General features: G+C 41.5%; 1 protein-coding gene across 1 annotated transcript; it reads right to left on the minus strand.

Moving 5' to 3' along the window:
- Window positions 1-1,925: 1,925 nt before the first annotated feature.
- mpz (myelin protein zero) lies at window positions 1,926-25,702 on the minus strand. Its single transcript, XM_080034292.1, has 6 exons — window positions 25,532-25,702; window positions 22,703-22,869; window positions 17,554-17,767; window positions 14,646-14,775; window positions 13,247-13,289; window positions 1,926-6,482 (listed from the first exon to the last, which is right to left on the minus strand). The coding sequence occupies exons 1-6, from the start codon at window positions 25,575-25,577 to the stop codon at window positions 6,402-6,404; spliced, it is 681 nt and encodes a 226-aa protein (XP_079890418.1). The 5' UTR covers window positions 25,578-25,702; the 3' UTR covers window positions 1,926-6,401.
- Window positions 25,703-27,893: the final 2,191 nt, after the last annotated feature.

Raw genomic sequence — 27,893 nt, forward strand, 5'->3', positions numbered from 1 at the left:
GTATTTATATGTGACTATGTCATATTAATAATTGTAATATGACCATGGTGAAGTGAAAAAAACTTTGATATAGTGGTGTTCATAAACACAGGATGTTCCAGTCTGCCTGCTGTAAATGATTTCATCTGAGTTGGCGGGGATTCAGACCCGACTAAAACCATTAATGAAAAACTATATAAAAAAAAATATATTTTCGTTGATGGTCTCGTTTGCTGTTACAGGTAATTTAATCATCAGAGGATAAATAAGACTGCTCATTAACATTTAGTAAGTTCCTCGTAGCCACTTTAAAGTCAGACATATTCAGACCTTAGCTGGTCACCGCCACACGCGCCCACACAACAGATGCAGCACATGACCCTGTGTCTGAAAAATACCAATTGTTTTCACACTAGCTGACAAATACCAAACACAAATACCAGTCGGCAATATGTCCAACGCTGCATGAGCTTTATGCTTTGATGTACGTATGATCCTCTAACGCACGCACCTTTCCAAGCTTTCTGCCAATTTATGGTTTATTATCCATTTTCAAGTATATGTTTGCTTGCTTTTTTGGTTGTCCTTATCACTGCATGTGTTTTGGGTGAAATTAACTTTGCGAATTCTAAGTCTAATAGATGTACTCATTAAAATGTTCTTATTTCAGAGAGATACCAGTAAATACAAATTAGAACGGAGAAATTATCCGTAAAATAAGGTCAATTAAGATCTCAGTGAAGTCATCCTTCCAATTTAGAAAAAGTGAAATTATGAAGAAATAAAATGCATACTTATTCAGCTCTATACTGCACTAAAGGTTTTGCTGTGGTATTTGTGACATAGTTTTCTGTGTGTGTGTGTGTGTGTGTGTGTGTGTGTGTGTGTGTGTGTGTGTGAATATGAAGTTGAGCATTTCTGATGGGGTTATGTATGCTCACTGAACCCAGCCTGCAAGCTAAGTCAGAAAAAAATAAGCTTTTCTGAAAGTGACGCTTCATTTTGTCTTCTCAAATGTGAGAAGGTTGTCAATGGTCGCTGAACATTTATTTTCACGTTCTTCATCATTAGTTTTTGGTAGTCAGGTAACAAAAGGGCATCACTAGGCAACATTATTTGAGCACCCACCTGCTGCCAAGAAGCAAAAGTTTTGTTTTTGAAAGAGAAAATAAATTGTGGTATGTTGTTGAGCATTTAAAATAGCTCAGAGGAACTTTCGGTTTGGGTTAATTCTTGCACCCAAACCCATGACAAAGGCATTAAGAAAAACTAAATACAAATAGCATTCTTTGCACTGATGGTCTCGTTAGATGTTAGGCTACATGTCATTTATGATCATCAAAGGAAAATTTTTACTTATTTAAAGGTACATCGTAGCACCTTTAAAAACCCTCTGTTTTACGTTTGACTTTCATGCCAGCCATCAAAGTATTAAACTAGATCAAACCCTGAGTATCATCAAGAGAATTCTAATATTTTAATCACTATATGGACCATCCATCGTGTCCGGCATAAAGTCATTATTATATTATTTTACTAATCAGTGGTACCCTCTTTTGAAAAAGTTGATGAAAGTGACCCTGCGTTCCAAATCACGTACTCTTTCTTTTTACTATACTAGATACTAAAGTCCAGGAGAGTTTTAGGGCCACAGGAGAGAAAAAAAAATCAGATAAGGAAGATTTATTTTCATTATGTCGAGAAATGTCAAAAATAAAGATGAATGCTCCATAATGCTATTGGAGTTAGTGGGGCATGTATGCACTTTCAGCATACTACAGTTGACGTGCATGTATTGGGACATCTTTTTCTGGCAGGGGAGTATGGGTATTGGAACACAGGGTGAGTGTTGTGCGAGAAATTTTTGGGACTGAAAGAAAGGAGACTGCAGACATTTTCAGCTGGTTTTACTTTGTCTTCTGTCGACAACAGCTTTGCTTTGGGGCTTTTTATTTATTTATTTACGTTTCTCTTTACAACATATTATACAAAGTCCACAAAAGTTTGTTAGTGCTCTGGAATTATCACAAGCATTGAAAGAAATGTAAAAATAAAAATAAAACGTAAGAAGCTCCAGTCATTTCAAATGAAGGAATGTTATTGTGCTTAACTATAGGACTAATACAGTTCAAGATACATAACATTTTTAAAAGGCATTTCTTTTAATGCTATTGGTCTTACGTCAGGTGTCTGTGTGGCTTTGCTTTGCTTAAAAAACATTGTGACGACTAACCCGTTCGACTGGATAGTTAAAAACAGCGACTAGTGAGAAGAAGAAAAAAAAAAAATTCCAGTTATAAGATGTGGATTTTTTTAGCACCTCCATTTTTTCGTTATAAATTTTTATAGGAACATTCAAGTCTACACTATCCACCCTGCATATCAAGCACGCGGATCCATATATCCATCTTTAGGATCAGGGGTTGTGGGTGAGGGAAAATAAGGAGCACCTCTTGAAAGAAAGCTCCAGGGGTACAGAGAAGAGCTGGTTATATCCATAGATGAATTTTTGTGCAAGATAAGTCTCTTGCCTTCAAAGCTTTCTCCAACAGCAAGCAACCTTACACCGATTTTATTTTTATTTTATTTTACTACCTAGCCATATTACGTTGAATCTAAGGCTATACCCCAACCCCTATATCCGCCACTCAACTTCCCTCCAACAACCTCAATTTTACCCTTTCTGAAAACGTGCACCGAAGAGACAGCCACACAGTACCTTCCATAACACACAAGGGGTCAGAAAAATGTATCGACATATTCCATCCAATACAATTTCAGATTTCTTCCCCCTTGCCTTCATGCGCCTTCTTGGTACACACGTAAAAAAAAAGAGAGGAAAAAAAAAAAAAAGAAAGTGTCTCACAACAAAACATTATTTGCTTTACTTAGGGTGACATACTGTTTTTGTTCTTTCGCTTTATATCAAATCTTGTTTTTTTTTTGTTTTTTTTAACTCAACACACATACATAAAACACGCGTTGTACAGAATTTGCGACCGGAAAAGAAAAAGAGAGCTATAGCTAAAAGGATTATACGTTTTTTTTTTTTGGCGTATTCAGTGAGAACTAAAAAGGCGGATTATTGCCCATTTGTTTTCCTTCCTTTTGCCAGTAGGGGGCAGAGGAGAGCGCGCTGGGTTTTCGTACCAGCGCAAACAAGACAGTAAGACATTGTGGGGACAGTAAGACATTGTGGGGACGTGGAAGGAATTAGGGGAATTTGGAGTTGGCTATAGGGGAGGACATGCTTTCGAAAGGGTGTGGCATTTTGAAGGTCAAACTAAAAGGGGTGTTCGCCTACACTTGGGTCAAAAACGGAGGGAGGGAGAGACGGAGAGAGGGATATGTCCGTCATAAGAGTTTGAAAGAGAGAATAAAAGAGGAGCAGAGCACTACTGAGCCGTTGGTCTGGCAGCTAGATAAGGAGAGGCTTAAAGACTGGAGTGGATTGCGTGTAGGGCCATTTTATTTTTTTTCATCCGTAGAGAGGGGGGTGGAAGAAAATAAGTGACTAGACGACAAGAAAAGGAAGAGATAAAGGAAAAGGCTAAAGACAGAAGGATGGAGAGAATACAAAGATTGGGGGTCTTACTTTAGAGAGGGAGGAGAGCAATCTCTGGAGATGGGAGCGGAGATGAAGAGGGGAATAAACAGAGGAGTGGAGAGAGAGTGGGAGATGGAGAGAGAGATAGCTGTGTCGTTACCGTGGCACGTGCTAAAATAATTAGCCCCAGGGCTCGGCAAGGCGGCGGAGGAGAAACGTGCGGTGGCGGATTAACTGGACCTTAAAATAACTCTGGAGAGAAGGGGAAGCTGGCTGCATGGCTTCCCTGGCATAACCCTCTACTGGTGTCATATGCTGATGTAATTTATTTATTTTAAAGTATTTTATATTGTTTTGTTTTTTTACTCATTTATGTATTTAATTAATCATAAACGGGGTCAATTATGATTTTTTTAAAATTATTAATCCATATATTTTTTTGATTAAATTACTTTACTTACTTTTTAAAAAAAATTACTAACGCCTTAAAGGGTTAAGGCATCTGTCTGTCTGCCTTGTTTTGCATTATGAAAATCTACAAATAAAGTACTTTAAAAAAACAAAACAAATATGTGTGAGGCCGTGACGTCATACCAGGTTGTCAGTCGCCGGCCGTCCAGTCAACATGCACCCACCCACTTCCTACCTAAATCTCTCTCTCCCCTCTTTCTCTCTCTCTCTCTCTTCTCTACCTCCCTACCTCTCTCCCTCCCTGCTATCCTGTTGGCTGAAAATATGTGCAGCTGTTACAGTAAAGCCTGGGTGCGTTCTTATATAGGGGCCTGAAATAGCCCCAGTTTAGCCAGGCAGGGACACCGGCAGCGACAACCTCCATTAGCTCAAATGTTAGAGGATTGAATCACCCCGAAAGCTCCGGGAGCTTGAACCCTCCCCATCTAACGCCAGCTGAGAGCGGGAATCATATTTCTCTCTCTCCTACTATCACTCTACCTCTCCTCCCCTTCTCCCTCTCTCTCTTTTCTCTCTATCTGAAGTCCAGAGTGCACTCACAGCCCTGCTCTGTGTGTGTGAGATTGCGCCGTAAACATTAAAAGGATGCTTGAAGATTTAGGGGACCCCTAACACATGTGGATGTCTCTCGAATTCCCTCTTAAGGATGTTATGGGCGTAGTTAAGGGCCTTAAACAGTTTTTACAGTTTGCCCAATGAGTGCATGCATAGAGCCTATACTCCGATGAAAAGTTGTAAAAAAATATTATATGTGACACCTTTTCCAGTCATATAGTATATAGGAGTTTTTATTTTGTTTTGTGTTTTTTAAAACCAGTGCCGTCTTGACAGAGCTGAGATAATGGGGAATAATGGGGGTTGCGTCAGGCTGGGCAGAAAAGGAGGGATCAGACTAGAGGAGTGGAGGCAGTCATGGAGAAGTCAGACCTTTATCTAAAGAAAAAAGGATAGAATAGGAAAGATACAGGGTAGAGGGAAGGAAGGAGAGAGAGAGAGAGAGAGAAGAAGAGAAAGAGGATAGGACAGTTAGCATTGAAAAAATCACCTCGGCAAAATTTTGAATGAACAAGAAAGACAGTGTGAAAATTCACAGTGAAAGTGGTGAGAGATGGTACAGGAGGTACAGGAGGGAAAGAATGAAGATCAGTGTGAGAAAGGGAGAAAGGGAAGTTAGACTTTGACAGGGCGCCTCCAAAAAAAAAAAGAGCAAATTGGCTTGTCCCCGCAGCTTGGGATTTGTGATGCGTATCGGACGCACTCGGAGAAAGAGATTTTTTTTTCTTTTCTTCGGTGGATAGGATCACAATGAAAAAAGGAAAGAATCCCAGGGAGAGGCTTTTTAAATGTTGTTATCAAACCCCCAGCCGTCTTTTAGAGGTCTCGCTTCAAATGGCATATCTTATGACCTGACAAAAAATAGTAGTCGGGGTTTTTTGCCGGTGCTGGAGAAAGAGATCATGGCGACATCTTTTAGATCTCAGGGCCCCATATAACCGTGTGTACAAGTCACCGGCCCGGGACAAGAGCAAGATATGATTTGAATGGTTTATTCAGGAGGACTTCAGGTTGACGTTATGGCGGGCTGTAAAAGTAGGTTTGTGGTTTAGGCTCTATTCCCCAAACTCTCTCTATCTCTCTCTCTCTCTCCCAACTGAGAAGTCCCTATGGAAGTAAATCTGGTTCCATCTGACTTTGAAATTTGAAAAATGCAAAAAAAATTAGCATGGAATATTTATGCATTGAAATCATGAATCTGAAACTTTACATTCTGAATTTAAAACTTCAAGCAATGGATCAAATTTCAAGTTGAAAATATATCAGTTGAATTTCATATCTCGTATTTTAGCATCCAAAACTGGCCCATCGAAATCTGAGCAACTTGAATGTGTATCGAATTTTCTTTAAACTTAATTTTCTGTTGCTGACTTCACCTTGAAAAATGAAGGTCAGAATAAGTTGTTGGAAATTCGAATGAATTAAATTCAAAGGAGGAAAAAGAAGAAATTCATCTACATAACTCCAACGCATAAAAATCCAGTCCTAAAAAAAAAATCAATTACTTTTTAAATTTTGAAAAAAATCAGCTGGAACAAATTGACCTCCCCCTCCCTGCTACCTGCTACTATCACTTCTTAAAGGAGAGCTGGTTGGCTAGTTTGGATAGCAGGCCTAGCGGTGGTTTGGCCCTCCCTGTCCCCCCTTCACTCGGCTTGTCCTCCCCATTTTTTCGGGTCAGCTCCAGGTCGATGGTCATCAGAACGCGGCCTTCTTCCCCTCTCTCTCCTCCCCCCCTCTCTCCTCCCCCCATCTTCTCTGCCTTTCTCACTACGGTTGTTTTCCCGGGCCGGAACTTGACCAACGCCAATGCGGGCCGGAGCAGACTGCCCCAGCCCAGCCCCGTATCCTATTTCTTATCCTTGCGAGACTCCTGTTTCTTCTTTTCGGAGGCCTTCACCTTGGCGGGGTCTGCGGCCGCAGCGGGGCCCTGTAGGGTAGAGGGGGAGGGGGGGAGGGGGGTAAGGAGAGGGAGGGGGGAGAACAGGGGAGGAGAGTCACTTCAGGAGGAAAGGAGCGTGAGGGAGAGTCAAAGAGATAGAGAGAGACTGGGGGGGGGGGGGGTGCGTTATATGTGAGAGATATGAGGCCATGTCCACCTGTACACAGGTATTTTTCATTTGCAAGTGACCTTTGTCTTTTTTGCGTAGTAACTAGTACAGCGCCCCTGTAGCAGTGCTTGGGTTAAGTGCCTTGCTCAGGGACACAATGGTGGACATGGTGGGCACCGTATAGGTGTTATACCAGCCACCACTAGCTTTACAAGTAACACCGATGGCAATTGTAGTTTACGTCTACTGAGCATGCTCCAACCTCGCTGAAGAAGAGGTTAAATGTGGATGCTCACAATGTTCTTCTATGGTGTTTGACTTGACACAGTATCGCCACCTGTTACGTCACTGATTTCAATCGTTTCTTTGTGTGTACGCAGAGATTGATTTGATTTGATATGGTGTACAGGAATTTTTCTGAAAACAGATGGGGGTTGGGGAGGGGTAAAATGCATTTTTTGTTTTTAAATATCCGTGTACATGTGGATATTGCCTATGAAGACATGGGGTTAGCAGGATGGGTGGAGCTGTGTGATTAGGAAGTAAGGAAGGAGGGTTGATAGTCAGACATTCAGAGAGACAGAATGGAGGTGAGGACGAGGTAGAGAGACAGTCCTTTTAGGGGAGGGGGTAGCAAGTGAGGGGGGGCGGAGTCCAGAGCTGTAAGGGGGGATGACAAAACAGGTAACCATGCGTTAGGATGGATGGGACACAGTGGCAGGCAGCCTCCATACACCTGCATGTGACAACTGAGGGACAAATGATCAATAAACACACACACAGAGATACACACACACACACACACACACACACAGTACCACTTTGACTTCATATTTGGATCTGACTATTTGAGATACTTTGTGCTGATATCCAACAAGTCTAAGTTTGCATGTAGACTCTGGTTTTCGTTCCATGTCATTCTAGTGACAGTGATATGACTCCTGGAAATATAACATTTGTAGCATATTTGTAGATAGATAAAATGCAGTAATACATTTGTCTAAAAAGTGGCTTGTTTTTCGACATCTAAGTTACGTTTTGAACTAATGTTTAAACATCAGTTGAAAGACTGTATCTCAGTGTGAGGATAGGTCAAGCAAAACAAAGCACTATAGTCATTTAGAGACTTCTGCTTTTCAGTTTATTTTTCTCACCTCAGATTTGGAGTCATACTAATGATAATGTTATTGTTATTCACAATTTCTATTTGTTGCATGTTTTTCTTCTTCTAGTCTTTTATTTTTGCGTGCATAATGTCTTAGAAAAATCCATTGTTAAGACCTTCTTGTATAAAAAAATGAGGCATTTCCAGGTGTTTACCCTGTTTAGAATGAAATGAGTTTGACACTCTCCCCTTCCAGCTAGATTGAATCGGGAACCTTATGTAAATGCTGACTGCCCATGCATACTCGGGTAACAATAAAAAACAAAATGAAACAGAGAAGAAAAATAGTTTTTTAAGGGCTAGTTGCTCTCTAAAGCACAATGGCCCATCGAGACTATACCGGCAAATGAAATACAGCACTTGTTTACAAATCATATAACTAGGATGTGATTTTCAAAAATGTATCCTACAGGGGAATAAATAATAAATGTTTTGATCTTTCAGGCCATTTTTTCAGCAGCCAATGGTCTTAAGCTGGACATTCTCGCCCTGGCTATAAAGGGCTGACAACAACTCTAAATATTTCCCTAGAACTAGTACAATATAGTTATATGATTCAACCATTCACTCCCACTCATTCTGCATATTGTCAGTGCAACGTGTAAAAAAAACATCTCAGAGTAGAAATCTATAAAAAGGTAGAATAGGGTTGAAAGAAATAAAGGGAAAGTAAAGAGAGTCACAACAAATCCATGCGGAGTGGAGTGGAGATAAGGTCAAGGTAACACTTAACTTCACAACAGGCAGATTCCAGTGCATTAACCTGTGAGTTAACCTATTGAGAAGTATCACAAGTGTACAATAATGCTCTGATGGAGGCTTAATGAATCCGTGCTCATACAGTACATAATGGTTTTTTACACGATGCTGCTGTGTGCTTTTAATGCCTTCCACAAAAGGGCCAAACTACAGGACCGGTGCACTGTTGTAAAGGGTTTCCGGGGACAGGGAGAAAGACTGAGCTGCGAAAATGAAAAAGTTAGGATGACTCAATTCTCAAGGTGACTGTCTGCACACGTTTTTGGGGGTTTTGAGGCCAACTGAAATTCTGAGGTGTGAACGAAAACTGCCTTCGTTTGAGCCTCAACTTATTATCTTTTATTGAGATGACTTGATCATTCATATGTAATGTAACTTCAAGATTTAAGTTGTACATACTGAGAATTCCAAAAAGTATTGAGTTGTGTCAACTTATTGCATGTTCAGACAGTTTAAACACTGTTTCATGTTTGAGTCAACATGTTGACCGACTTGGTTTTGTTTGTAATCTGTATGACGGAAAATAAATTGGAACAATTGTTATTGTTTGAAATTCCTAGTATGCAGAACTCAAAATCTGAAGACTGTTTCTACATATAAAAGATACATGTTGATTACATTTGAATGATAAGTTATCTAAACCAAATTAGTTGGCTCAAATGTAGCCAGTTTACTTTTACAAAACCGTTTTAGTGCGCCTCAAAGCTCAAAATTCTAGTGCAGACCGTTGCACTGAAAAGCTGAGTATTCCTAACTTTTTCATTTTGACATTGTAGGAAGCATTCTAGATCAGGTTTGGAAACTGGAATACTTCCTCTAATACATGAGGTTAGTAAACAGTGGAGAAAGCACACTGGAGGCTGCTTCAACCCACTGAACCTTGCACTAATAACACCCCACTGATTGCATTAGAAAATGTATCCTCTTTTTAACCATGCACTGTGCAAAAAGCAGCATGCAGTCTGGTTAGACAGCAATCCAGGCGTGCTCACTGCTATATGGCTACACTGCGTGGCCCCCTTCCTGTGTCATTACCTTCGATCATACTTACATTGTCTCATGCATCATTGTTTTGTTTACCATTAGGCGTCCCCACGGTAGGCTAGGTTTTTTGGGTGCAATCTATTTCAAAAAATGCTCCGACCGCGCTAATGACAGGGCTGCCTTAGTAAACACACTTAAAGCCTCCTTGAGAAGGATGCAGAGCTGGCCTTGTTACAGCCCGCCGTGTGTGTTACATATACTTCAAAGGGAAATGTGGGTACACAGACACTAGTGGCAAAATAGGAGGTGAGAGATAGATAGTTAAGTAAGCTGTGTGTGTGTGTGTGTGTGTGTGTGTGTGTGTGTGTGTGTGTGTGTGTGTGTGTGTGTGTGTGTGTGTGTCCACGGTGCATACTAAAAGGGGACTGTGACAGGTGAGGGGGGAGATTGAGGAGTAAATGAGTGAGACTTAGTGATTTTCTGTCCAGAAGCAAAAGCTGATCAGAGCACCTGAGGAGGGAAACTGAAGAGGGGGCTAGAGGAGGGATTGACAGGAGTGAGAGATTTACCCTGCGTTCCAAGTCGCATACTCTTTCTTTCTCACTATTCTACATACTACAGCTGATCGTAAAAAGTATGTAGATGGCAACCAGTATGCACACAATTTGGACGTACTTTATCTTATTTATTTTGTCTTCAACTTGCCTCTTATATATACACGTCGCATAGCTGGTTGTTTTCACACGGAGGCTCCATCGATGTGTCGGAAAAATATCAGCTATGTAGTGAATGCCTAAAAAAAGCATGCTGATTTCCACACTAAAAGTTGCGATCGGATATAGTAGGGCATCCGGGTATTTTTTGAGCACGCTTCATCTGACCACATGAATTGGGACGTCCTAAATCTTTTTCTATCATACTAAATAGCCAGGGAAGTATGGGGATTGGAACGCAGGGAAGATGACAGGGGGATTAACAGAGGGAAAGATGCTTCTCATGGTCAGATAGGAAGTCAAAGGCACGGGGAGGAGGAGAGAGGGAGGGGTGGGAGAGGAGGAGGAGAAGGCCACTGAAGAGAAGGAGACAGGGGACCGGATAAAAGGAATTTGAATGAGAGAGAGAGAAGGAGAGAGAGAGAGAGTGAGAGTGAGAGTGAAGTGCTAGGATAGAGGGTGGCAACTAGGGGATGGAGAGGAGAATGGGTTGTGTGTGTGTTTGCGTGTGTGTGTGTGTGTGTGTGTGTGTGTGTGTGTGTGTGTGTGTAAGCTCCGATCGATACCAAGTGCACTCAATTATCATTCCTGCAGTACTGTATGTGTGTTCACTCCTGAGCTTTCCCTGTGTGTGTGTGTGTGTGTGTGTGTGTGTGTGTGTGTGTGTGTGTGTGTGTGTGTGTGTGTGTGTGTGTGTGTGTGTGTGTGTGTGTGTGTGTGTGTGTGTAGCTGCAGGGTAAACTCCTCTCCCACAACTCCACCTAATGGGGAGTAGCACACACCACAGGGCTCCTTTGTCTCTCTCTCTGTCTACGCCACACACACACACACACACACACACACACACACACACACACACACACACACACACACACACACACACACACACACACACACACACACACACACACACACACACACACACACACACACACACACACACACACACACACACACACACTTTTGGAGCTTTGTAGTGCAAGCCCAGCAAACAGAAGTAACGAAGATGGTGAGGGCTGATACAAAAAAATAGTGTTGTGTCAGCAGAGCCTCCTAATAAGGGCTATTTGATCAAACAAGCACTTATGAGCGCACTATAAAATCCCCCAGAGTCCTCTGTGTGCGGCATATAGCTTCCAGAGAGGAATCCACTCTGAGGAAAGGAGGGGAAAAAAGTTAAAAAAAAGAAAAAAAAAAACTCAAACAGAAGAGCTTTTTTTTTTTTTTTGGCTGTAGATTTTTCTTCCAAAGAGCAAGAGAGAGCCAAAGACTTGCCTGGAAGACGACGAGTAACTGTAAATGACAACATTGTCAAATATGTCGCTGTCCCTTTTTGGCGCGGGCGAGTTATTTATTCATATATGCACTGTCACCCGCCCGCAGGCACTTGAGAGCGGCTGACTGCAGCTCAAGAGCCGACCTGACAATCACACGCCGCTAGAAAGGGAACGAGAGAAAAGAAAAAGACAGGAGGAGGATGAAGACGGGGCTCCGGGGAGATTGGAAACGAATGCGCGATTTGTTTGAGGTCGACAGTAGTAGGAAAAGGGGGGGTTCTGTGTGGCCCTTCGCTTGTGTCGCCCCCTAGCTTTGAGCCACTGGGGCAAGACGGTGTACACTCAAAAAACTCAAGCTCCGTATTATAGCTTATATTCCTGGGGCTAAATGGCTCGCCTGTCACAACAACAACACTTTGATCATTCACCTCTGATATCTCCCCAGTGTCTCTCATTTGAAAAGCTGATTTTTTTTCGACTTAGGGTAAAATGTGCCTTGAATACGATGTCCCCCTTGTCGTCTCATTCTTCCATTATCAGCATGTAAAAGGCGTATGGTGGATTACAATACGCCCCCGCAACTATCCAGACACACACACACACACCCCCACCCTCCCCTCCACACGCTACCACAGAGAGTAATCAAATAAAACTCGCCCTGGTGTCTGCTGTTCACAAAAGAAAACACACACCACCAAAAGTGTCTGATTAATCCAGCACTTGAGGCTATCGCTCTCCCGTGAGGAAAAAATGTAGAAAAAAAAAAAGAAATATTCCCAAATCCTTGGCGTGCAGCAGTGTATAACCACTGATAAAACACACACACACACACACACACACACGCAACAATAGGCCCAGTGATTTTTTTATTTGACTCCCAGCGAGTTGAAAATCAGCAGCTCCTGTCCTATTCCCCCTTACTGTGAGCAAATCACAGTTTTCCCCCTATTCAATACAGCAATAGCATTAGGGGCCGTTGACATGGCCTCCGTGGCTATTTCACAGTCACTGGTTTGATTTTTTTTCGCCTGCCCCGTGGCTGTTTTCTTGCATTGTGTTGTTTGCCTGCCCCCCCTTAAGGTAGGCAAGGCAAGGCAAGGCAAGGCAAGTTTATTTATATAGCACAATTCAGACACAAGGCCATTCAAAGTGCTTTACAGGGGCAAGATTAAAATAGGTAGCTGAATTAGATCCACAGTATGGCTTTAAATCAGCGCCGCATAAAGCTGAAATGGCACTAGAATTACAACAGCTTGAAAACGCTGTTATTATTAGCTTTTGACTGTCATGTTATGTTGTTGTTGATGTGCCACTTGGAGGAGCGGCTGGGTGTTGTGCGTGTGGACATATCGGAGGCTCTTGGACTGACATTTGGGGGGGGGGGGGGGGTTGGGGCGGATTATGAATCCGTGCCATTATGCGCTGTCATGTATTGGGACGTGTGCTATAGTGAGGCCGCAATGCATATCGGAGAAGATGAATATTCCTTGTGACAACACGTTTGTGGAGCCCTAACACACATTCATACACACTGGCGTAGTATTGAAATCTCTAGGAAAGGATGTCATATAACAGCATGGCGCCTGGATGTGACAGCTAAACCAAGCTGTTGCATATTTTGGTGTTGTGGTCGTGATGAATATGTGATGGAGTGTGTGAGAGGGAGTTAGGTGGAGGTAGAGGTAGAGATAGAGGATAAGGAAGAGAGGGGGATGAGAAGGAAGAAAGGAGGAGCGGTAACTTGCCTGTCTTGCCTGTGAACCCTCCTTCTTTTTCTTGCCATGTTTGCTGGAGGGGACAAAAAGAAAAAGACAATGTCAGGATGTCGAATCTATCTCTCCCTCCAGTGGCGGCAGTAGGGCAGCACTGCCTGCAGCACCATCATCAAGAGAACACTCAACTTAATGTATTGGCCCTGGCCCTTATGGGTAGATGGCAAGAGGCCTTAAAGGGATAGTTCAGTGAGTGGGGTTGTATGATGTATTTATGCATAGTTTAGTCTGTTCCCTTATGGAGATGGTGATAAGTGCGGTCAATTTAAGGAGTTTGGGTTATAAGTCAGAATTGTATCATTTCAAAGGGGGCTAGCAGAAAACAAGCATGTACCGTAAAAATAAATATTTGCTCAACTGTTTGCTAAATTTTTTATTTTTTTCCACTGCTGATTTGCAGAATGATACACTGCACCGCACCAATGTGAGTAGGCGTAGTAATACATGGCCCAAATACGCTTAAAAAAAAGAGCTTAAAATAGAGCGTTCTCTGCCAGTGCTGTGTAGCGTATCCATCCGCACATTAGCAGTGAAAAAACTACATTTAGTGTACAATTGAACAGACATTTATTTTCTTAGGTAAGCATTTATATATTTTTTCTGCCGGCCACCTCTCTGCATCAGTACAGTGCTGACTTCTGCTACACAGTGACGTCTCTCCCCAAACTCCTCAAAGTGAATTTGCTGATTGCCATCTCCATAAGGTAACAGACTAACTAGTCTATAAGTACCCCCATACAACCCCACTTCAATAAATACTGCAATATCCCTTTAAAATCTCATAGGTTTGTGATAAGCGAGATGATTAATCCATCATCTTCCAATGATCTAGTGGATTATCCACTCAGGGTGGAAAAAAAACACATCGGCTCCACCACTTTTTTTTAATCATCTTTCTTTGGAACCTACGCTGAGATGTGTTTAGATTAAAACCAAATGAGAGATCGTTATCTTCCTCCATCTCTTTCCAGCTTCTTCTAAATCCAACCCACACACACACACACACACCTAAATCCCCCTTAGCCAAATTAAAAAACGTGGGCACGGCTGCTATGCTAGTAACTACGCTTTTTGCAGGTGTTGGTGCCAGGTATGGGCTCGGGCTTGAGATGACGGCCTTGTCTCTTTCCAGCTAACTGACCAATTCTAAATCTAAACCCCAGACACACACACCTAAACCCCTCTTAGCAAAATTTTAAAAATTGGGCAAGGGTGCTATGCTAACTACGCAGCCAAATTAAAAAACGTGGGCAAGGCTGCTATACTAGTAACTATACGCTAGCTTTTTGCCACGCAGGTGTCGGTGCCCGGTATGGGCTCGGGCGTGAGCTCGCGGCCCAGGCACAGACCCAGCCAGAGGCCGGCCACTGACCTGACACTCAGGCTGAAGACACGGCGCGCCACCAGGAACCTCATCAGGTAGTAGATGGACACGATGAGCACCAGCAGACCCAGCACCACGCCGATGATCGCACCCGTGATCACACCAGCCTGGATGGGCACTGTGGGTTAGAGGGGGGGGGGGTCAATTTAGTCAATTGTACACAGGACACATTGAAATTTGACTTTTGTATATGTGATTTGTTATTGTTTTGTTGTTTGTTTAAGAAAATAATAAAAATATTTAAAAAAAATATATATATTAAAAAAAATTGTGTCTTTTTGCATATCCTCTCTCAAGTTTTCCACTTCAGAGGGGGTCAGAGCGCAGGGCCAGCCATAGTACAGCGCACCCAGGAGCAGTGCTGGGGGTTAATAGCCTTGCTCAAGGACACAATGGTAGAGATGGTAGATGTAATACCAGCCACTACTAGTTTGATCAAATAACAACCTTGTGTCCGGTGCCGGGGATCGAACCGGCGACCTTATGGTTACTGGTCGGCCCCACTTTCCTCTCTAGGCCATCCTACCACCAAGAGGAGTGTTAGAATGCACGGCAAGGCAATGCAAGTTCATTTGTAAAGCACCATTTCAGAGGCATCCCAAAGATTTACAATAAAACAACAATCAAACAAATAAGTCAAATAAACAGTTTGATAAAAATAAAAATAAAAGAGATGAAAGTTTGAGAACAGGGAGAACAATGCAGAAAAAATGAGGATAGAAAAGTAGAAGAGGGGCAGCTGTTTCTAAAGCCCCTTTTTACACAACCCCGGAGATCTCCCTAGCTCCCTATAGCTCTCTAGCTTGCACCCTGTGTGGTAGGTAGCTGCTGCCATCGGTGTGTGTGTGTGTGTGTGTGTGTGTGTGTGTGTGTGTGTGTGTGTGTGTGTGTGTGTGTGTGTGTGTGTGTGTGTGTGTGTGTGTGTGTGTGTGTGTGTGTGTGTGTGTGAATGGGTGAATGAGACAACCTATGTATAGCACTTTGAGTCTGAGGAAATGTGTGAGAAAGTGCTTTATAAGTGGAGTCCATTTACCATTAACCAAGGCAATACAATAGCAAAAAGGCTGAGAGTACAGTGGTGGTAGGCAATGCTTTAAAGGATGGTAAAAAGCTCCTAAGAAGCTACAATATGCCACTGCGACCTCAATATATGTAAGGTTGCAGGAACCATTGACTTCTAAAATCTATCCAGTTCATCTTTGAGTCGCACTCGACATTTGTGCAAAGTCTGAAGAAAATTCCCTCAAAGCGTTCTTGAGATATTACGTTCGCCATATGCAGAATTCACAGTGACCTTGACATTTCTAATTTCAAATATCATCAGTTTATCCTCTAATCAAAGTTTGGAGTTCATACCAAATTTGACAAACATTCCTCAAAGCGTTGTTGAGATATTTGCTTTCATGAGGTCACGTGGACCTTGAACTTTTTTTTCCTATGAAATCCAAAATGTAAATCAGTTCATCATTGAAAATGTTGTGAAATGTGTGCAAAGTTTGAAGAGATTATCCGTCAAAGCCTTCATGGGATATTTTGCTGACAAGAATGGGCCTGGATTGGACGGAAACATCAACCCCCCAAAAAAAAAACGGGGAATCCGGAATTCGGAGGCTTAAGAAGAGGTTACAAAGACAAACAGGAGAGGGAAAGATGTCGTGATAGGAAGGGAGTAAAATAGACAAGAGAAGAAAAAAAAAACAACAACAAAGCTAGTCGGAAATGGAACGTAGAGATGAAAGTAGAACAGGAAGAATCAGAGCAAAGGTAAAATAAAGGTTGAAAGAAAGATGGAAGAACTGAGAGATGAAGAGGAGGAGAGAGATAAGGTAAAATAAAGGTGAGAGCGCGGATAGAGTTGTGGGGGGGAAAGTAGACAGAAATGGGGTTGGGAAGGTGGGGAGACAGGGGGGGGAGGGTGGAAGACAAGCGAAAGGGAGAGACAGTGATAGCAATCTCAAATAGAGAATGAGATCAAATTGTAATTGATTTCATGTAACGGGAGGTGCGGGGAATTTTAAACGAGGCAGAGCTGCAGACGACAGCTCTGTCTGTACACGGCACACACAGCGCGCACACACACACGCACACACACACACGCACACACACACACACACACAGCTTTAGGACGACGCACAGCACAAATCTAGATTAACTTCAGAGTTTGGGACTGATCGTAACAGAAAGAAATCAAGCAAAATATACCATATTGGCTTAACAAAAAATGTTTACTATGGCAGAACATGCGCGAGGGGATATGTGAAAAGACACATTTCAATATAGCCTTTTGTGAGCTTACTTTGTGTATATCTGCCTTGTTTAAAGTAATTAACTAATAAAGCAACTTAACTTAAAGAGTCAGTGATTCTGGACAATTCTTGTTGACAAAATCTATTTTTTTGTCAAAATCAGTCCCGTGTGTGTGTGTGCTGGGGGGAAATATCCAGTGTTAATACACAGCCAGGGCTCTGTAAAAAGGCATGTTGTTATGGTGGGCCCCCTTTGTTTACATGCCAGTTTACAGAGCCCAGGCTGTGTATTTACACCAGATTTGTTTTCAGCGCGCGCACACACACACACACACGCGTGCGCACACACACACACACACACGCGTGCGCACACACACACACACACACACACACCGTGCGGACAGGAAGCAAATCGTGAGGTGAGATTCACTGATTTTGACAAAAAGTGATTTTGACAACAAGCATTCTCCAGAATCAGTTGACTCCACCTTTGACTTAAATTAACTCAGAAATGAGCAGTCAAAGGCTGTATTCTACATACTATGGGAGTTGATTTCAAACTTGTATTTTAACATCCTGTGTGTGTGTGTGTGTGTGTGTGTGTGTTCAATAGTGGTTGACTTTTTCAGGACTTTCTCTCCCTCTCTCACCCTTCTCAAAGACGAGCAGTCTAACGGTGGAGGGCCGGCCCACGATGTCAGGGGGGTTCTTGGCGTCGCAGGTGAAGGTTCCGTTGTCGCTGAAGTCCAGGTTCTTGAGCAGAATGGAACCGTCACGGCGACCGGGGTTCCCCACAAACTCCAGTCTGTCTCTGAACGGGCCTTTGTTGTCCACATAGGCAGCACCGCTAGTGTAGTGGAAGATCTGAAATGGACAAAGGGACAAGCATATAGTGTTAACATAATGTGGTGCATTTAATAGACATTAACCCATTGATGACGGCTGCTGCGCGATGCCACATAGGCTCTCCTGCCTGATGCTGCGTCGCGCAGCATTATTACTTTATCTAATTTTCATGGCATTCCCAGCATAGAATGCACTGTCATTGGTTCAAATACACATGAGGTGGGTTTTGTTGATTTTTTGAAGACCACGTGACCACCCAAAAGTTGTGTGGTTTGCCGAAAATCATGTCAATCAAAAAAATAAAAAATAAAAAAATAAAACAAAATAATAAAAAAAATACGCCAGCTATGTCGGCGACAGAACAGTTAGTGGCGTTTGGTGCGCAGAATCAAGGTCTACTATAGACTACTGACGAAAATCACACAACACATTGCATTTATTTATTAACAATATTTAATAATTTTCTAATTCATCTAATTTTGGCGATTTTTAGAAATATTTGTTGGTTTGTAAGCGCTAAGGGAGCATGTTTAAATAAAACCTGTGAACCTTAACTTTTAAATGTATTTGATTTCATGTTTCTATGTGCTACACAGGCTTAGATATTAAGGTTTTGGTAGACTTGACAATTCGTACTATTTTTTCAGAAAACCCTCAGGCATTAAGGACATGCATCCTAGATTGCCATAGTCATCAATGGGTTAACTGCTGTTTGTGTGTGGTTGCTATGCAGAAGTTATGTTGCCTTTGAGGTCATTTGAGGCTGTTGCACCCTGTTGAAGTTTAAGTGTATTTAACATTTGCATTTTTATAGCCATGACAAATACAGCTCTGGAAAAAATTAAGAGTTTAGTCCAAATGTTCAGTGTCTCTTGTTTTACTATTTATAGGCATATGTTTGAGAACATTTTGGTTTTATACTATAAACTACCGACAACTTTTCAACCAAATTCCAATACTTTTTTTTTGTCATTAAGAGAATTTTCAATAAGTTATGTAGAGATGAAGATTTAAGAAAAATCCAGACTGGTCTCTTAAGTTTTTCCAGAGCTGTATGAAGGAGTGTTGTCCGCATCAACAAGTAAAACACTACACCATTTTTTGGCACGGATTAAAATGTGTGTGTGTGTCTAAACCACATACAGAAGGTCAGAATCAAATGTTATTGTGTTCTTGCTTGTGGCATACAGTGCTTTTGTTTGTCTGGAACAGTTGCCTTCTATTCTAGGAGAACACACGGAGTGAACCGAAGCAGTTAGATTGCAGAAAAGCATAACAATAAACTAATGGCTGCCATTTAGCCTCATTAGATCCATTGTTAAAGAGGACCTATTATACTACTTTTCTGGTCTTAATTTCTTGTTTTACACTGCTATAGAGCAACCTGACACGAATCACATCACAAAAACTTTGTAGATTTTCGGGAAGCTCTTTCTCTTATTTTGGCGATCCAGCACGTCCTGTCAACACTTGAGTGTGTGTGCTTCGGCAATCTCCGCTCCCTCCGCCTGTGCATCGGCCATCTCCGCTACCCTCCCCCCCCCCTCTTGCAAACCCCACTCCGTTGTGATTGGTTACCTTCCTTCCGGAACACTTTCAGTGGCGGGAAGCGCGAGCATGGACCTATAATGGCGCGAGGCAGACGCGAACAGGGAAGTGACAGCATTACCATACATGGAAACATCCGCGTGGTCACATCACAAATTTTTATGCGACGTCACGAATTATGAAAGGGTAGACCGCTTTGAAGACGTGACTTCTCGACTGGCTAGAATAGTGTTTAGTGCTCTGCACAGACACCCCAGACGGTCAGCAGGGAATACGTCGAAATGCATGTAAGTCATTATTTGATAATTTAGTATGGTTAAGCATGACTATGAATCATCATAACAACGTTTATAGGTCATAAAAGTCAAAAAGCATCATAGGTCCTCTTTAATATAAAACACTGATTGGAGTTAATTGCTTTATGACCATTTTAAGCCAATTATATTTGAAATCCGCGTGTGGCTGCTTGTGATTAGACATCATGTACTATTTCAAACTCTTTTCTTTTAATGGAAGTGTTGATCTAGTGTTTAACTCAGGACTATCATCCCTATTATTGACCAATTCTGAACAATATCTATCAGAAATTCAAAAAATTGCACAGGAACAGCCAGGGAAGCCTCAGTGTGCAAAGGGGTTCAACTAGGGTAAGCAGTGGTAAGTCATGATGCCACAGACTTGCACAAGGTCAAGACCTAATGCGATCATTATTTTTGGTAAACAGTTCATTTTCATTTTCCACACACATGTCTGACAGAGGATTCCGTGGCCTGTACTACTTGACTTTATAAAGCCCATCCATGAATTACACACATACGCACATCGTTTTACATGATACAAACGTGTCAGAAATCAAATAATGTGACATTTTGAAAAGGACAAATGCACCGTGGAAAACCGATAAGGAAAAACTGTAAATCTTTTCCGGACGGGTATAGATAAATGATCGACAGAAGATAAGTGATAGATAAAAAAAGAAAAGAGAGTAGAGAGAGAGAGAGAGAGGGAGAGAGAGAGAGAGAAGAGAGAATTCTAGTTTCAAAGTGAGGGCACCGCAGGAGACGGATGAAAAGCCAAGGAGGTTATAATGAGAGAGGAGGTAAAGTCTGGGGAGGTTTAGATTAAGGGGGAGGTGGACAGAGGGAGGCGCAGTGCGGGAGGGACAGATAGAGAGATTAGAAAGATGGCAGCCGCGATAAAAGGGCCAGGGAGAGAGAGAGAGAGAGAGAGAGAGAGACAAATTACAAGAGCTGAAAGGAGGGTGAGGCAGCAAGAAGAGAAAGAAAATTTAAAGGAGAAAGTTCCTGGTTTCAAGTTAAAGGTGCACTGTGTATTTTTCAGGGGGAGTGGGATTTGTTTACATTTGAAGAGCCTGCAGTTAGTTTACAAAATATATTTACTCTATTTCTTACTTATAATTCTTAGTATTGCATAAATCTATCATAATAAATGATAAACTAAATTATTTTGAGGAACCTGGAACCAAACGTAAGACAAGAATATGTTTAGAAACCAAACCGTGGGCCCTGCTGCTGTAAACAACAACAGTTACTTTTCAGGAAGCTTTCTAACATCCAAAAGTTTTCCAGGGATCACATTTTCCCATGAGGAAAGTTTTTCTATTCAGTTATGAGAATACACATTAGAAAATGTTCACTTCTCTGACACACCCAAAGTTACATAGTGCACCTTTAAGTTAATATATGAATACTGAACTTGTGTGTCAAAATACATTGAGTGTGGCTTGAGTGCTGCGTAATGATATTGGTTACATTGAACTAGGATTACAATAAGTAGCTATAGTTGAAAAAAGAAATGATCGGCAATGCTTTAATTTCCCAAGGTCCTGATATTAAAGCTGCTTGAAGCAAGTGCACAAGCAATGCTGCATGAATCAGATAACTGGTTTATTTTAGAGTTTCAAGGACTCTGCCACACACACACACTCTCTCTCACACACACACACACACACACACACACACACACACACACACACACACACACACACACACACACACACACACACACACACACACACACACACACACACACACACACACACACACACACACACACACACACACACACACACACACACACACACACACACACACACACACACCATCAGCAAACCCCACCCTCCCCTGACTAGATTTTTGTTCCTCCTCATGCCTGGTTAGGGGCAGAGATTGGGGGGAAAAAAGTATTTTAACAGAAGAGGTAGCCATTGTCAGTGAGTGTTCATTTTATGTTGGTGCAAAAAGGCCTTTCTGTATTTCCTTGGGTTAGGTTATGTTGTAGAGTCTTGAATGTCAAACAAAGGTTGACATCAAAAACATAAGCATAGCATTTTGGTAAAGAAGGTCGCCATCTTGCTAAATGCTGCAGGCTATTTTCAGAAATCAGTGTCTGCTTTTTGGTGCTGAGCGGGCAATTGCAGTCGGTTTATAAGATTTTTTATTTATACTATTTATTGATTTTTAGTGAAAAACAGCTAAGGGCATGAGAGTGACTCAAAACAGAAAAAGTTAGGGGCTATAAAAGCATACAGCTGAACATAAAGATGGACATTTTGTACAGAGCTTACATTAAGTTAGTAGTACCATGGAAATCTCATTAAATGAAAAGAGAGGTCTGCACAACAGCTTGCAGCTTTACAAAAAACAGTTTTACTGTGCAAAGACACACACACACACACACACACACACACACACACACACACACACACACACACACACACACACACAAAAAAAGTTTTTCCAGAGCTGCAAGCTGTTGTGCAGAATTTTTCTTTCTTTTCAAACTTATTTTTGTCTTGCTCCAGCCACATACAGTCTGGATTTGCATAAAATCGCACTTTTTTAATCTCAGCAAATGAGTCATAAAGTGGATGTGACAGTGACTAATGTCTGTAGAGATATGCTGATTGATTGCTTCACACGTTACTTGATCGTGACTTGAGCAAACTCTCGGGTGAATTTGCAACAGCACATCTTTCTCTAAAGGGTGATGACTTGTTTATACCATTCGATATTATTGGGCCCCGGTTATTTGGGGTTCCCTATGTCACACATCCAGAATTGCCATAAACTCTATCATGAAATGATTTCTCAATGATATGATGATGATGACATGTGAACAAACTATACAATAACTAAAAGAAAGATTAAAAACTACACGATAAATGCCTTACTGTTATTACCACACTGTACAGTGGCTGATAATGTGTGTTTAGTGTGTTTAGTGTGTCTGTGTGTGTGTGTGTGTTTAGTGTGTGTGTGTGTGTGTGTGTGTGTGTGTGTGTGTGTGTGTGTGTGTGTGTGTGTGTGCATGTGAACGTGAGTGTGTTTAGTTTGTGTGTGTGTGTATGCTTGTGTTTGGTGCTTGTGTGATGTTGTATCTTACCGAGATACTGTCCCTGGAGCCATCCGGTCTGTACGTCCAGGAGAAGGTGACGTCCTCAGAGGTCCAGCGCCAGGAGAAGAAGGAGCAGGACAGCCGGATGTCTGAACCAATCAGGGCGTGGCGTTCCCAGCCCGTGTAGATCACTATGGCCTGGGACTGCTCTGGTACTGGGACAGGGGCACAAAGCAGGTGGATGTATGGGTTAAAAACAACACCACAAAATCAAGGCATTTTGGTATGTTATGCCCTTAGTATTGCCTTTACTGCATACTTTGGCTAGAAGTTGTGGATGAAAATGGTCTGAATTGCAGCTATCCCAAGTTTTTTTTGTAAGAAACTGGGAAACACAAATAAGGTAAATTCATAAATTCAAAGAGTTCAACATGTTTTTCATGCTTACCATTGCCTTTAGTTTTGCCTTTACTGGATGTCTGGCAAGGCAAGTTTATTTCTATAGCACAATTCAGACACAAGGCCATTCAAAGTGCTATATAGGGGCATTAAATACATAGACTAGACATTAGAAATTGGGTCTTAAGATTTGGCTATCATTTGAAGCAGAAAATGATCAACATTTCTGTTGAGAAACAATGCATGCAAAGTTGTAGTGTACACACAATACACTTCTTCTTTTATACACTGATTGATATGTAGCTTGGTTATGTTAAGCTTTTGATGTAAATAGGCCGCATTAACAGGATTTCTTTCTTAAGCCGCTATTACATTATTGACCATTTTCTAACCCCCTGCTATATTCATGAGACATAACTCCGATCTCATTACATCAGTTTTTTCTCCCTTGAAAATCAGGGAAATTAAATCCTAAATATTTAAATGCACACCCAGACACACGCCGTTAAACTGCACATTTAGCGGTGCTAGATCCACCATTGATTCAGATATGCACTCCGTAAACATTTGGATTATTACTGGGATATTGGTGCAGCTACTCTCTATACAAGTCAGAGGGGAGGCCATTTTTTTTTCTCCATTAATATGGATTACATTGGCTTAAATAGCTGTTTATGCTTGAATAATATTTAATGATTGATGTTAATTTGGTTTTCGGCTGCAAAAATCAATATTTTACTTCCCTGGGAAATGCACTCAGCATCTCGAAACAACCAGTGAAAGCCCGCGGGAGCTCCAACGACAACCACTGCCACTCTAGCAGGGACATTTGTTTTTCTTGTATTGCCTATTGTAACATGTGAATGGGGCCACTGCAAGTCATGTTATTCTCATGGTGGATACATTCACAACACTGATGGCCCCTAAGTGTGTTGAAGCTTTCTACATCTTTTAACACACGCAGAGAGTAGGCCTGTAGTTCACAGAGTACTGCGAGTGTCCTTGAGCGAATGCCGTTAGTTCAGACAAGCCCCCCAGCAACAACTTGTCAATGAAATCACGCTTGACATTTTTTTAATTAAAATTCTGATGAGAAAACTGCAAATAAATGAAGGGAGGGGAGGCAGAGAAAAGCAGTCATCTTGGAGAGCGAAAAAAATATCTCGGTTCAAGAGTAATAACATTAGTGCTCTTTTACTTTGAAAAATTAGTGACACTTTCTGCATACACTGTCAATAATGAAAAAGCTCGGAATACTTAAAACTTAGATTTACTAGATTTTGTTGACCAACACAAACTCTTTGATTTTAAGGAAAACTGTCCACATTTGAGCCAAGTAATTATCTTTCATATGTAATGTAACTTCAAGTTTTGAGTTCTACATACTAAACTAAAAGTTGTGCACACTTGTTTTTTTTTTTCTGTTCATAAAATTTATAATTTTTCGATCAACATTTTCACAGACTTGGTTTTGTTTGTTATCTGTATGACAGAGAATAAGCTGGTACAACTGTTATTGTTTAAAATAATGCAGAATTAGAGGTTTTTATACATATGGAAGATTACTTTTCATTACATTTAAGCTAAGTCATCTCACCAAAAGAGATATAGTTGTCTCAAATGTAGGGAGTTTCCTTAAAAATCATGAGTTTTAGATGGCCTCAAAACGGTTTAATTTTTACAGTGTATGAGAACCACAGCACTGCTTATAAAGCGTGGGCCATATAAGATGGTTCACTTGAGGATAGACATTGTCCTCTACAGATTTTCCTAATGGCCATTATAACAAATTAAACCAAGAAAATATTAAAGACGAGAATTCAAGTGCTCCTACACTTAACTATAAAGCCAGTGCAGAGGGACATATTCAATTTCAGTGAAGAAGGTCAATTAATTAACCACTATGCCTAACAACCCTTTTTATTATCTTCAAGTCCATCAGTTTCCAGGTAAGCACTGAATAAAAAGAAAACAGAAGAAGCCCATTCCATTACTTGCTCATTTAACCTGTAACCCCACACCAGAGGGGAGAGGATTTCTACATCGCTTTCAACACAAGGAAGGGTTAGTTAGGGTCACTGTGGGATTCTTCTATAGACCTCATCAAAATTAAAAGTTTTATGAAAAGTACAAAGAAGATAGTTTTTTTTTGCACAGTTTTAACACTGTTTAATGTTTGTATAGACGTTTAAACCGACTTGGTTTTGTTATCAGCATGAGAATGAGCAGAGCTGTTATTGTCTGAAATTCTTAGTTTGTAGAACTCAAAATGTAAAAGTTTTTTTTAAACATGAACGATACATTTCTCATTACATATGAATGGTAAGTTATCGCAACTAAATATAATGAGTTGGCTCAAGTGTAACATTTTAAACTTAAAGATACATTTTCAGCGAAAACATTACAATCAACATCTACAATTTAAACAAATTATAGGGTCACAAATATAATTCTCAATTTTTTCTTATTTTTTTTTACCTATTCCCAGGAGAACGACCGACGCCAGCGCTAAAAACGTCAGCATGGTTGCGAGCTTCTGCGGAGCTCCCAAAGGATGGATGGATGGATGGATGGATGGATGGATGCCTCAGTGGAGGAAGAGGAGTCCCAACTCTGAAAGAAGGGAGAGTGACTGGAAAGGAGGAGAAAAGAAAGAAAGAGTGTGGTGAAGGGACACGGGATGCCGGGGACAGAGAGCTTTCAAAAACAAGACAACAACAGAAAACCCACTGTCCCCATGGTTTATACCCAAACACACCCCTCGCCACGACCCGGCCCGGCCCATTACGCCTGCCTACACACACACACACACACACATAGACTAAGACACACAAACACACACACAGACTAAGACAAACACACACACACAGACTAAGACACACACACACATAGACAAAGACAAACACACACACACACCTCCTGTCAGTCAATTCTCTCCATTTCAGCCCCTCAATGAAACAAATGACACACATTAACTATTTGAAGTGGGAGAGAGGCGCAGGTGAGAGGCACCTGCTATACAGTGAGCCAGCAAGTTAATTGGACAAACAATTGTCAACTTGGGGCTGAATTTGCTAATTCTGTGCAGCTTTCGCACCTTGATGAATGTAATGTGCTAGATTACACCCTCGCTGTGATGAGATTGAGCTGAGAGGCAACGCTCATCAACGCCTGTCTGGCATGTATGAGAACGAGAGAGGGAGAGAGAGGAGTGTGTGAGTGACAGGGAATTATGACCATCTGCAAACACTCTATGTGATCACTACTCATCTATATGATGTAGAAATTAAGTTAGAAAAACTAAAAAAAAAAAATTCACTATAATTGAATGGATTAAGCTTAAATTTTGAGGAAAACTTTTCTACATTTGATTTCAGCAAACACATTATATTTTGTTGAGATAACTTATCAAAGACGTCCAAACGTTACAAGTTGTTCCAATTTACAATATTTGGTTTGGAGAGTTTTAAAAACACCTTTTAATGTTGAATGGACATTTTGACCAACTTTATTTTGTGTGTTAAGCTACTTGTCTGAACCTTAGACCAGGTTCACCCGACTGTTATTGATTGAAATTCTTACTATGTAGAAGTCAAAATGTAAAGTTAATATAGGCTACATAACATGAAACACACCTGTTAATTACCTATGAATGATTAATTATCTCAACAAAAGATAATGAGTTGACTCAAATGAAGGCAGGTGTCCTTAAAAGTTTTAGTTGACCTCAAAATCCAAATATCTAATAGACGGATGCCTTGACATTTTGAGTTTTAACTTTTTTCATTTCTAAACCGTTGGAGTCTGTTGCTGAGTGTTTACAGTGCAGACAGAGGGGTCAAGAGGGGGGGATCCTACATCAGGGTCAGTCCAGTCCTCTCTCCTCCATCCCCACCCATCATCATCCTCTCTCTGCCATTTCACCGCCGCTCCGAGGCCAACAGCCCCCAAAACAAAGCCCCGACTATTTATCTCTCCGTCCTCCCTCTCTCAGATTCCTGTCGTTTGCTGACGTCTAGCGCTCGGGAAGACAATGGAGAGAGAGGGGGACAGGGGCTGACTGCTGTTTGCCCGTCTGTCAATGGCGCTTTCTTCCCCTCCGACCTCTCCCCTTTGTCCACAAAGCTGTGTATTCAATATCCAAAGCTGCCCACTCCTCAGTAACTTTTTTCCAGTAACACAGACAGCGACAGTGTAGGGGGAAGGAGAGAGAGAGAGACCTGCTATATATAGAGATGGGTTGATACGAGGACATGGACAAGACGATACTAGACATGAGAGCGAGAGAGACAGAGGCAGCAAGTCACTCTCTCGGGAGGGAAGAAAAATATGAGCCGACAACAGTGTGAACGAGCGGACACACGCGCTAGAGAGAGAAAAATCTCCACGAAAAAGCCTCATTTTCTGAAGGCCTCAATCCATCATTTTTTGTCACATGCCATAAATATGTATTCATTTAGCCGCCGGCACTGTAACAGGGAAGGCATGCGCAAATTAATGGTCTGTGATGCTCCTCCAAGCTGGATTTCACTTATTCCCGCAAAACATGAAGTGCAAAACCACATCAGTCATGACTTGACTTCCAAATAGCCCCATTGGGAATGTATGTATGTATGTTAAGTGTGCGTGTCAGGAGAGGAGGCACATCGGCAAGGACGTCCAATTTATCCACTTCTGGTTGTAATTGCATTAAGCCTGCTGTACTCATCCAGCATTTCCTATATGTTAGGATCATGGATTTTCTGCAAAAGGATGAGGATTTTTTTTTCCTCAGACCCACTGCATACATTTCTCGCCACTTGTTGTGATACATGGCAAGCCGCTCATTCATCTTAACACC

This window comes from Ammodytes marinus (assembly GCF_949987685.1).
Source record: "Ammodytes marinus genome assembly, chromosome: 9".
Classification (NCBI taxonomy): Eukaryota; Metazoa; Chordata; class Actinopteri; order Uranoscopiformes; family Ammodytidae; genus Ammodytes; species Ammodytes marinus.